General features: G+C 44.2%; 1 protein-coding gene across 2 annotated transcripts in view; it reads left to right on the plus strand.

Annotated features, from left to right (window-relative positions):
* The first annotated feature begins 23 nt into the window (after nt 1-23).
* Nucleotides 24-12,934, plus strand: part of dip2ba (disco-interacting protein 2 homolog Ba) — a 44,633-nt gene continuing 31,722 nt past the window's right edge. For both annotated transcript variants that reach the window (XM_041048242.1, XM_041048250.1), the window contains exon 1: nt 24-260. In XM_041048242.1, the coding sequence (XP_040904176.1) occupies nt 176-260 (85 nt within the window). In that variant the 5' untranslated portion in view covers nt 24-175. The remainder of the gene's footprint in view (nt 261-12,934) is intronic.

A 12,934-nucleotide genomic window follows, 5' to 3' on the forward strand; every position in this document is an offset into this window, starting at 1 on the left:
GTGAGTTTCTGCCATTATGGCGGAGGGGCCAGCCGTGCGGATGGACTGTCTCTCCCACTCTGATGCTTGTTTCGTGTCTTGAGGGAGGGCGTTTTATTTTTAATTTTTTAGCACTTCCCTGGCAACGGCCCGGTGTCTTTTCAACTAGATTGCACTCGTGTTTATCGGCGAAGTCATGGCAGACCGCGGCGTGGATTTGTCCGCCCTGCCAAAAGAGGTTAGAGACCAGTTGGCGGAGTTGGATCTGGAGCTGTCTGAAGGTAAAGGAGGCGGGGAGGGGTTGGGGGGCTGACGGGTCTTATGGAGAGAGAGGGGGAGATGCTATAGCAGATTTTCAAGCTAGCTATGTATCTCAGCTGTGTTGGCTAACCGGCTGCGATTAAACCAGTAGTTTCCCTTCTCTTATCACACTCTCGGTCTGTAATAAATTGAATGGGAGCTCACGTCAGGCTGACAGCCACCTAGCTCGTTTTGTGCTAACACAGGATGTGGGTAGAAGCTAGCAGGGCATGACAAGCAGCATTGTGGTGGAGGAAAAGAAAAGCCTTTCAGTCTTATCCTCGTATTTCCTTTATCTCAAACCACGCAGCGGCTCGTTTACATCAAAAGGTCGATTTGAATATGTGTTTCTGTACCTTATCTCCTCCAGTCTGCCCTGACAGACAGTCTGGTGATGGCCAGAGGCAAGGTTCGGCTATCAGTGCTTGACCCTTTCTCTGTCATCTTGGTTATACTATATATTATGGCTTCCATTTGGACATCATACAGGCTTTTGACTTGCCATTTGTGCTCGGGTTTCACCTGAAAGAATGTTTTATTGCAGTAAAACTGTGAGTCAGTGTGACTAGCGTTGAGATTTAATGACAAGGCCTGCAGTCATGATCTGCTTCGGTGTCATATGAAGACACAATCTGTTATTAAAGCTGCAAGCAGCGATGACGGGCCCTCGCACCCCTTGCGACCCGCGGGAGTCGCAGCCGGCACAGCCATGAGTACGAGAGTCCTCCTATGTCCTCTCCTCTTCTCCCCAGTACACTTCATAGTACAAACAGGTTATTTCCTGTTACCAGCAGGGGGCGCCACGAGTAAGGCGGGAGTTTGACATATGGAGGCGTTCAGGGCAGAGCCCTCATCATGCTCATGAAGTTTGAAGATGTTTGGATAAAGTATGTGGATGTGAGAGCCATTCAAAATGTCATGGCAAATTCACCAAACGCCACCAAACTTTGGCGGGCCACAGAGGCCACACCCTGTAACTTAGAGAAAACTCTGTGATAACTTTTGATCATCATGGTCTTGAGGTGAGGTCCACCAGATATGAAGCTGATCGGGTGAAATCCCTAGCACGAGTTCATCCGCATACCAATGGTGGAAAGCACTCAAATTTGGCCGCCAAAAACAAAATGGCTGACTTCCTGCTGGGTTGAGGTCATGGTGTCAAGAGACTTTTTTGTGCGTCCCGAAGTGTTCTTTATGTGTACTGATTTTCATCTTCGTATTCCAAAAAAACCCATATGGAGAGGGGTATTTTAAATCTTCAAGGGGGCGCCGTTGAGCCATTTTGCCCCGCCCAATTACAAAAACCCCATCAGAGTCTAGGGCCAGCCCCCAAGAACGTGTGTATGAATTTTTAGGATCATAGGAGGTGGTTAAGGTCATTACAAATCCAAACGTAATTTCACGGCGAGGGATCGTCAGTTGCCGCGCCGCCACACAGATGCCATTGCACCCAGCTTCACGGCCTTTATAATGTAGCTTCACCAAGTAGTTGGGAAGGTTGTAGAGCAGAAACCAAGCCGATGGTGTCAACTATTAAGGAGCAGTACACTTCAGAGTAAAAATAGGTCATTTCCTGTTACCAGTAGGGGACGCCACGAGTAAGGCGGGACTTTGACATATGGAGGCGTTCAGGGCAGAGCCCTGATCATGCTCATAAAGTTTGAAGATGTTTGGATAAAGTATGTGGACGTGAGAGCCATTCAAAATGTCATGGAAAATTCACCAAACGCCACCAAACTTTGGCGGGCCACAGAGGCCACGCCCTTTAACTTAGAGAAAACTCTGTGATAACTTTTGATCATCATGGTCTTGAGGTGAAGTCCACCAAATATGAAGTGGATCAGGTGAAATCCCTAGCACGAGTTCGTCCGCATACCAATGGTGTAATTCGCCAAAATCGCCAACTTCCGACCACAATGGCGGACTTCCTGTTGGGTTGAGGTCATGGTGTCAAGAGACTTTTTGGTGTGTCTCGGTATGATCAACATGTGTACCAATTTTCATGCACCTATGACAAACTAAGCCCAATGGGAGGGGGGTTTTGAAAATTTCAAGGGGGCGCTGCGGAGCCATTTTGCCCCCCCCATTTACAAGGACCACAAAATATCAAATTTTTCACCAGACCTGATGAGTGTGCAAAATTTCAGGCGTTTTAGAGCATGGGAAGGGGTTGAAAAATGCAGTTGTTTGGGAGGAATAATAATAATAATAATAATAATAATAATAATAATAATTAAAGCTGCAAGCAGCGATGACGGGCCCTCGCACCCCTTGCAACCCACGGGAGTCGCAGCCGGCGCAGCCAAGAGTACCAGAGTCATCCTATGTCCTCTCCTCTTCTACCCAGTACACGTCATAGTACAAACAGGTTATTTCCTGTTACCAGCAGGGGGCGCCACGAGTAAGGCGGGGGTTTGACATATGGAGCCGTTCAGGGCAGAGCCCTCATCATGCTCATAAAGTTTGAAGATGTTTGGATAAAGTATGTGGATGTGAGAGCCATTCAAAATGTCATGGCAAATTCACCAAACGCCACCGAACTTTGGCGAGCCACAGAGGCCACGCCCTTTAACTTAGAGAAAAGTCTGTTATAACTTTTGATCATCATGGTCTTGAGGTGAGGTCCACCAGATATGAAGTTGATCGGGTGAAATCCCTAGCACGAGTTCATCCGCATACCAATGGTGGAAAGCACTGAAATTTGGCCGCCAAAAATAAAATGGCTGACTTCCTGCTGGGTTGAGGTCATGGTGTCAAGAGACTTTTTTGTGCGTCCCGAAGTGTTCTTTATGTGTACTGATTTTCATCTTTGTATTCCAAAAAAACCCATATGGAGAGGGGTATTTTAAATCTTCAAGGGGGCGCCGTTGAGCCATTTTGCCCCGCCCAATTACAAAAACCCCATCAGAGTCTAGGACCAGCCCCCAAGAACGTGTGTATGAATTTTTATGATCATAGGAGGTGGTTAAGGTCATTACAAATCCAAACGTAATTTCACGGCGAGGGATCGTCAGTTGCCGCGCCGCCACACAGATGCCATTGCACCCAGCTTCACGGCCTTTATAATGTAGCTTCACCAAGTAGTTGGGAAGGTTGTAGAGCAGAAACCAAGCCGATGGTGTCAACTATTAAGGAGCAGTACACTTCAGAGTAAAAATAGGTCATTTCCTGTTACCAGCAGGGGACGCCACGAGTAAGGCGGGAGTTTGACATATGGAGGCGTTCAGGGCAGAGCCCTGATCATGCTCATAAAGTTTGAAGATGTTTGGATAAAGTATGTGGACGTGAGAGCCATTCAAAATGTCATGGCAAATTCACCAAACGCCACCAAACTTTGGCGGGCCACAGAGGCCACGCCCTTTAACTTAGAGAAAACTCTGTGATAACTTTTGATCATCATGGTCTTGAGGTGAGGTCCACCAAATATGAAGTGGATCGGGTGAAATCCCTAGCACGAGTTCGTCCGCATACCAATGGTGTAATTCGCCAAAATCGCCAACTTCCGACCACAATGGCGGACTTCCTGTTGGGTTGAGGTCATGGTGTCAAGAGACTTTTTGGTGTGTCTCGGTATGATCAACATGTGTACCAATTTTCATGCACCTATGACAAACTAAGCCCAATGGGAGGGGGGTTTTGAAAATTTCAAGGGGGCGCTGCGGAGCCATTTTGCCCCCCCCATTTACAACGACCACAAAATATCAAATTTTTCACCAGACCTGATGACTGTGCAAAATTTCAGGCGTTTTAGAGCATGGGAAGGGGTTGAAAAATGCAGTTGTTTGGGAGGAATAATAATAATAATAATAATAATTAAAGCTGCAAGCAGCGATGACGGGCCCTCGCACCCCTTGCGACCCGTGGGAGTCGCAGCCAGCGCAGCCAAGTACCAGAGTCATCCTATGTCCTCTCCTCTTCTCCCCAGTACACGTCATAGTACAAACAGGTTATTTCCTGTTACCAGCAGGGGGCGCCACGAGTAAGGCGGGAGTTTGACATATGGAGCCGTTCAGGGCAGAGCCCTCATCATGCTCATAAAGTTTGAAGATGTTTGGATAAAGTATGTGGACGTGAGAGCCATTCAAAATGTCATGGCAAATTCACCAAACGCCACCGAACTTTGGCGAGCCACAGAGGCCACGCCCTTTAACTTAGAGAAAAGTCTCTTATAACTTTTGATCATCATGGTCTTGAGGTGAGGTCCACCAGATATGAAGTTGATCGGGTGAAATCCCTAGCACGAGTTCATCCGCATACCAATGGTGGAAAGCACTCAAATTTGGCCGCCAAAAACAAAATGGCTGACTTCCTGCTGGGTTGAGGTCATGGTGTCAAGAGACTTTTTTGTGCGTTCCGAAGTGTTCTTTATGTGTACCGATTTTCATCTTTGTATTCCAAAAAAACCCATATGGAGAGGGGTATTTTAAATCTTCAAGGGGGCGCCGTTGAGCCATTTTGCCCCGCCCAATTACAAAAACCCCATCAGAGTCTAGGACCAGCCCCCAAGAACGTGTGTATGAATTTTTAGGATCATAGGAGGTGGTTAAGGTCATTACAAATCCAAACGTAATTTCACGGCGAGGGATCGTCAGTTGCCGCGCCGCCACACAGATGCCATTGCACCCAGCTTCACGGCCTTTATAATGTAGCTTCACCAAGTAGTTGGGAAGGTTGTAGAGCAGAAACCAAGCCGATGGTGTCAACTATTAAGGAGCAGTACACTTCAGAGTAAAAATAGGTCATTTCCTGTTACCAGCAGGGGACGCCACGAGCAAGGCGGGAGTTTGACATATGGAGGCGTTCAGGGCAGAGCCCTGATCATGCTCATAAAGTTTGAAGATGTTTGGATAAAGTATGTGGACGTGAGAGCCATTCAAAATGTCATGGCAAATTCACCAAACGCCACCAAACTTTGGCGGGCCACAGAGGCCACGCCCTTTAACTTAGAGAAAACTCTGTGATAACTTTTGATCATCATGGTCTTGAGGTGAGGTCCACCAAATATGAAGTGGATCGGGTAAAATCCCTAGCACGAGTTCGTCCGCATACCAATGGTGTAATTCGCCAAAATCGCCAACTTCCGACCACAATGGCGGACTTCCTGTTGGGTTGAGGTCATGGTGTCAAGAGACTTTTTGGTGTGTCTCGGTATGATCAACATGTGTACCAATTTTCATGCACCTATGACAAACTAAGACCAATGGGAGGGGGGTTTTGAAAATTTCAAGGGGGCGCTGCGGAGCCATTTTGCCCCTCCCATTTACAACGACCACAAAATATCAAATTTTTCACCAGACCTGATGAGTGTGCAAAATTTCAGGCGTTTTAGAGCATGGGAAGGGGTTGAAAAATGCAGTTGTTTGGGAGGACAAATAATAATAATAATAATAATAATAATAATAATAATAATAATAAACATTAGAATTACAATAGGGCCTTCGCACCACTCGGTGCTCGGGCCCTAATAATAATAATAAACATTAGAAAAACAATAGGGCCTTCGCACCACTCGGTGCTCGGGCCCTAATAAATGACTGCCAGCCATTCCCAAAGGCAGTGTGTGACCTCAGTGACGTTCATTGGAGTGATCAACAAGATGTGTACAAAGCCGTTATGGACCTGTGTAAACCTGCTATTACTGGAATTATAGGTTTACCTGCCTGTGCTGCTCTTTGTGGGTTACACTCCCCTCAGTCTTGTGTGAGATCTGTGTCAGGTGTATACGTCTGGGCGCTCAAAGAGGTGGGTGATGGCTGTCTGTTTGTTTTATTTCACACATATGTAGACCATTCATTCATCCAGAGCATATTCAAATCAACCCCTCCCCCAGAGCATCTGTTCTGCTCTACAACCACTGACACACACTGTCACACATCCTTGACAGTATCCCCCTATCTCCAGCTGAGGTGTCTGAATCCAGTTGTCCTGAGCATTGATTGGCCAGTGTCAGTTTATATCTGCAGACTGACATTTGATTATTTCAGGGTTTTTTGTTTTTTTTAAAGTGGTGACAAGTATTTTATATTTTTGGCTGATAGCAGTGTTGATGTACATTTTTGGAAAAAACTTTGGCAGATTAACCATTTCAGTGTAATAAGGCCATAAAAAGGAACATGGTACTCTAAAAGACCTTGTCAGTATAGTTCATTTGCATATGACAGTTATATCATGTGACATCCATTATATTCAAATGTGAATTTCTTTTAGTTATGAGAATATTGGAATGACACAGTTAATACCCTTGAGAGATCATATCAGCCAGTACCGAAAGTATGTAGATACATCCGTGCATCTGCAAGTGTTTTAAGAGCTGACTGACCTCTGAGGTTAATGTGTTATTCAGCTGCAGAGCAACCTGTATTTAGTATGTTGGCCCGAACCTGTTAAAGATGTATGCAGTTGGGTTTGGATGTTTTAGCTACCTTATTTTAAAGGGTTTATACTTTACGTTATAGGCAATTTACCAAGGTTATATCACAAGTCTTTTTTAGGGATGGGTCATATGACGATATATACCCCCACAAGATAGAAATACTTCTTCAGGTAATGTGCCATACTGTTTACACAGTGGTAACTAATCCTTTAGCATGAAAAAACATGTTGCTTTTATTTTTAGGTCAGTTACTTGTGGTAATCCAGTTGTGAACAGGTTCTTAAGACTCTTCCTGTTTTGTAGATTCCAGTAAGAAATGTGCGTGACTTGAGAGTTGGTCACGGAACAATGCAGTTTTTAAGAATCAACCAAATTCACATTATCCTACTGCCAATGTTTACTTGTTGTAGGTCCTTTGACAACATAGCTTGTGAATGCAGTGCTTTTTGAAATGCAGCTCTCAGATCGTCTAGTGCTATTATGACTGGATGCATGTGGCATGTCACCACCTTATAGACTATTTTTCTGGAGTCCACAACAAGCCCTCCTCTGACCCAAGTGGAAATGCCTGTTCCTGCGTTGCTCGGATAAGAACACAGGCCTGCCAAATGGCCTCTTAAAAAACAACCCATTTCTGCTAGCCCCCTGTGACCATGGGGACACAATGAGGACCATTCAGCTGGTCTGAGTTGCCGTGGCCAGGAGCTCTGCTGCCATTTAAGCCATTCAGCTCAACCCAGTCTTTGTGTGCATGTTGGAATGAGCTGCCTCCATAGGAAGAGAAGGGAGGGGCCAGTGACTGGTCCCACTTGAGAAGATGACGTGTGGTGTGTACTTCTACTGGGAGTGGTTCACCCCTCTCACCCTGCCATTTCTCAGCTGGGCCAGGGGTAAAAGGTCGTGTCTGGCTCTTCACTGTAACTAGCCTACCTGGTTGGCATCTGCCATCTGTCAAGTGCGTCATACCAAAGTCTAGTGTTGCTGACAGAAGCAGAATTCCACACAGATGAGTTTTTCATCTGTGAACTAGTAGCTGGTGGTCGAGGCCAAAGCTCTGGTTTGACATTAAAGTACGACTTGAAATGGCTGGCATTTCCTCCCAGTCTGCTTCTGCGTTTTTAAACTCTGGCGTGCTTTCTCACGCGTGGGTTGCGCATGCTCGTGTGTATGTGGTGACGCACATTTACCCTCTGCGTCCATCTCTGATCAGTATGTGCAGACTGAGATTCCAGATTACTGCCAGTTGCTTCCTTTCTAGGCCAGTGGTACAGTTAGCCAATCCGCCCGCATTCAGATGCAGCAGAAGCAGTCTGGGCTCATTTGTGTATGAAGGGAGAGGGTCTTCCACAGAGGATGACAGCACTGATATGGACCCACTCTGTTTCAGCCATCCATGCTCCTGGACCTGGTCATTAGTGACAGCGTGTAGGACAAAGCCTGATGGATCCTTGTGGAAGACTCTCCACCCAGCTGGGGAGGAGATCTGTGAAAACATATCTCTTCTCTTTCTGTATTATTTATGAATGGGATACACAGCAAACTGTTGTTGTTTTTTTAAGTAGTTAGACTGAGGACTTGTTTTGAAACCAGTAATAGACGTGTTTTAGACACTTCCTCAAACCTCAAGCTCATGTGGTGCAGAGACCTTGTTTGTGAGGTGTAGGTCTGTGTTGGCATAAAAAGAGGAATAAGAACCTCTCACTCTGATTGTAAAGCTAAAGTCTCAACCTAAAGGCAAATCATTTCACAGTTGTTGACTCTCGCTGTGCTTTCACAGGTCTATTAAGTGTTAGTGTACTTGTCCTACATGTAGCAGTGGGCAGTGTGGTCAGAATGTATAGTTAATTAATATGTTAGCAATATTTGCAATTATTTGTCTTTAAAGATTATTACTATGGCATTTTTTGCCTTTATTGGACAGTTGACAGTCTTGAGAGACAGGAAACAAAGGGGAGGGAATGAGTGAATGAATGATGATGTGCAACAAATGTTCTCAGCTGAAACAAATGGGGAACATCGGAATCACAAAGTACCCAGCTACTTCCTGTGGCACTTTGTACAAATGACATGTTGAAAAGTTAAACTCATGTTTATTCCATTGAGTCAAACTGTTTTCTAGTGTTTTTCTGGAACACAATGCTATAATTTTCTAAAAATGCATGTTCTTAGATCTCATTGATAGATAGTTTGTGACAGATTTTGGTAAAAAATGTCATTTATTTTGCCTTTAGACAGAACAACCATGATATGGTTATGTGAACAAGGATACCTCAAGATGAGCACATCATGGGGATGATAAACAACAAAATGATTTATTACCCAGTCCTACTTGCTGAACAACTTTCCTCTGCTATTTATCACTGCATTTGAATGAGCTTTGAGCAGTCTAAAGAGTTTTCACATTGAGCCCAGATTTTCTGTTTAGAAATTTTGGTAGTATATTACTGTGTTAGGTTTTATGTAAAGAACCCATTAGGTCAGAATCCAAAAGGCACAAATCATCTTCCCTGTAGGTTCAGAGCCAAGGCCTTAGGCCCAAGCAGATGGTTGGGTACTCTTGGCAAAGGTCTTTCTTTATGTGTGTTTGTGTGTATACAGTATGTTTGGACATGCAAATGTGTGTATGTGTGAGCATGTGACATAATCCAGTTTCTGTGAAAAGTTGATGATGGCCGTGGTCCCGTTTACTCCTCCAGGCCTGTAGTAGGCTGAATTATTCACATGCTCTCATTAAATACCAGGACACCCTGACAGAGTGGTGTGGGTGTGGGCGGGTGTGTTGGTGTTAGGGCCGGGCGATATGGGCCCAAAAAAAAAAAATTCTCAGTATTTTTAGACTAAATGGCGATACATGATATATATATATATTTCTGTATTTTCTGCAGAGTAGGCTAAAAAAAAAAACATTTGTGAGATGTCGCAAGCACTTTTTTTTTTACTAAAACAGACAGCCCAGCCCTAGTTGTTGTGTGTGGTTAGTCAGTGTGACTTCTTTATCCTCCAGATAAATGTTGGGGCACGCATAAAAAATATAGCCAACGTTACTTGTTTTGAATTAGTGCCAGGAGATATATCGACATTCCACTCATCAGCCCTTAAAACCTGCTTATCTCTGGTTTGTGAAACTCAGTTTTTACAGTAGAAGATGATGGGATTAACCTGCTGAAAGAGCCTTAACGTGATGTCAAGTTAGAGCTGGGGTTCAATATTTAAAAAATAAAATAAAATAAATAAAAATAAATTGTATACAGTTAATTGTGTTCCACTGTTACATACATACATTGAATTATTGCCCAGTCCCCATGTTAGGTGTTACTGTACTGTGGAACTCCAAGATGACACATGGAAGCCTTGAAATATAGGAATAGTGTGTGTAGAGTGATTTCCTTTAAGGACACTGGTTGAAGCGCCTGTGCGAACAAGCATCAACGCTGCTGAATTACCCTTGAGCAGTATTCTGCCCCTGAAACGGTGCTGTTCTGTGTCTCTGACCTTGCGCTCTTCCTGTGACCTTCTTGTGGTGGAAGGCAAGTTAATAGAGAAGTTCCCCACAGTCTATGAATAACATTTCACATTACACTAAAAATTAAGACTTGCCCATTGATGCCATATGCAAGCTACTTGTGTATATCACACCAAACCAACAGTGTTTAGAAATAGGACATGTTTATGGACAATGCAAGCCTGAATCCTGTCTTGTTGTAGATCTGTGACTCACTGCAGTTAGGCGTGTCTTCTTCTCCAGGGTACATCCATCCACCACAAAGTGAGAGAACCTGTTTTAGCCTCCTGTCTCACTGGGCTGTTTACTGACTTGATTGGTGTGATGTAAACCTTGACTCATCATAAGAGAAGAATGGATGTGGATTTTGTGATATCAGACCCTTTCTCGCAGTCTGCACAACACCCACCTTCATTCATTCAACACTTGACCAGCCTGTACTCTCAACTGCACGGTGAAGCATGTCTGTGACGTTGCATTGCGCAATGGCTTGTAGTCATTTAGTCAGGGGCCCAGGCTGTGACACACCAGACAGTGTTGACTGATGCACACTCTGATTTATGCCTCATAGGCTAAATGATAAACTCAATGGCAGCAACACAGAAGTCAAGGTGTGCTGCAGTTTTTTTGTTTTTTGTTTTTTTTTAATTTTACATCAGCTCCCTCAGTCTTCTCAGACTATGGGAGCTGATGTGGAGCCCCACCAATCTATCACTAGGCTATATCCACTGCCCGGCAGGCCATGTGACTGTGCTAATGCTGAAGAATGCTCTTGTGAATATAAATAGACCTGGCTGGCAAGACAAATTCACTTTCATGCCTGAGGAGGAGAAAACAAGCATCTCTTTGACACAAAAGCTCCGCCATTATTGCAGTGGAGGCCACCCTCTCGAAGTCCCAAGGAGTCAGTCCTAATTGTGTGTAGTTCTTTCTCGCTGAGGCTAATGTTCCTGGCTAGTAAACAGCAGCCAGTGGAAAACACTTCCACATACAACCAACTGGCTGGTTGGCTGCTACATGTGGGTCACTGTTACGCCCATGGGTTGTGTGTGAAATACCGTGGCCTGTTGAGAACTGCCCTTCTCAGGCCAATCAGCCTGCTGTCTGACCCATGGAGAAAGTTGCTATAGGTGTGCTAATTGTTAAAGCATCATACCACTGGTTTTTAGATGTTTTTAGCATGTTACCTACAAAGTGTGTATACTTAACATTATCTCGCTGAGTAAATGATGGCTTTAGTTTTTAGAGAAATCTCCTAGCTTGCAGGCAGTTGTCAGCTTCATGTCATTCCAGTATACCATGAAAATCAACAAAAGTACTTCATCCCAGTGAATATTTTGTCAGCGTGGTGGTGTTTCCAGCTGTTCAAGGGAAACATCGAAGATCTGAGAAGCACGAAACTGCCAAGTTCACATTGTTCATTTCACTGTGTCCATGCTCATGTAACGGTTGGCTTCCAGATCAGATTTTCTGGTAACATAGCCTGTGACTGCAGTGATTTTTGGCACCTGAGTTGTAAACATCAGCTATCAAAGCTTCCTTGAACACATCATGAAGGAATAGTTTTAAAATCAGTCACGTTTTTTGTTTGTTGGTCCTATGAAGGCAACTGTTGTCTGTGCTTATATCAGTGAACATGTCATTGGATAGTTTTACATAAATGGATTACATCTTTGCATATAGTCTGCCACATACTGACAGCAGCTACATCCAAGTGCCGCAAAGCAAGGACATAGCTGTATATCTTGTACTACGCCTTGGCTTGCTGAAAAAAATAGAAAATAAGCATCCATGGCATACAAGTCAGTACGCTAATGTCATTTTGTAGGTTAGATGGCTAGTTTGCTGCCAGTAGTAGAAATTTCAACAGTTCAGAATCATAGCTGTAAATGTCAGCACTGTTTGTTTTAGATTCGTAACGGATAGGTCCTTTTTTTGACATAGACCCTGAGACGTGGAGGGTAAAGAGGCATGTCTGAAATCTCAGTCTTTAAAGACTTTGTTTCTTCTCCCAATAATATTAATAAAGAATGTAAAAATTCCTTCCACTTGATTTTTGACAGCAAAATGGCTTTTGTGTTATCTGTTGTTTCTCTTTCTTTCTCTCTCTTGTTGTCTCTGTCGCTCGCAGGCCCTTGAGCTGATCAGCCACAGCTGATCATTACAGCTTTGTCAAGAGGGTGTGTGTTGTAGAACACAGCATATTTTCTCAGCAGCTGGTCAGTTTCTATATATGAAAGCAGAGCATTGCGTCACAGGAAAGGCTGATGGGGAAACCAGAGCTCAGGGGTAAAGCAGTACTGCTTTATATGTACAATGAAAGTTTCCAAAAGGTCAACCGCTTTCTCTGTCAGTCACTCATGGGGTCGTTTTTTTGTTGTTTTTTTTTTTTTTTGTTTTCCCTTTTGGACTTGTGCCGTCTATTTGAATAGTTCCCTTCCTAATTCTTGTGCGGAGCCAAAGGGTTATCAAAAATTCCCAGTGAGTAGAAGTCCTCAGGAAACCCCCTGAACAAGCCGATATGTATCTCCCCTCTTGGCCCCTCAGAACACATTGTGCTTGTGCTTGGCTTGTAGTCATGGGCCCCTTTAATTTAACTCCCGAGAGAAAGAGGTAAAACAAAGGCCATGAAAACACATAGACTGGGTGTGGCTTCTACCTCTTAATCCTTAACTGTCGGTAACACTTGCTTCCGGACAGGTGCTGGTTACCATATTGCATGTTTATTGCTTTGAATGGAAACATTAGATTAATATTGACACAGAATCACAGCTGCCGTT

This window comes from Toxotes jaculatrix, chromosome 2, assembly GCF_017976425.1.
Source record: "Toxotes jaculatrix isolate fToxJac2 chromosome 2, fToxJac2.pri, whole genome shotgun sequence".
NCBI classification, from domain to species: domain Eukaryota; kingdom Metazoa; phylum Chordata; class Actinopteri; family Toxotidae; genus Toxotes; species Toxotes jaculatrix.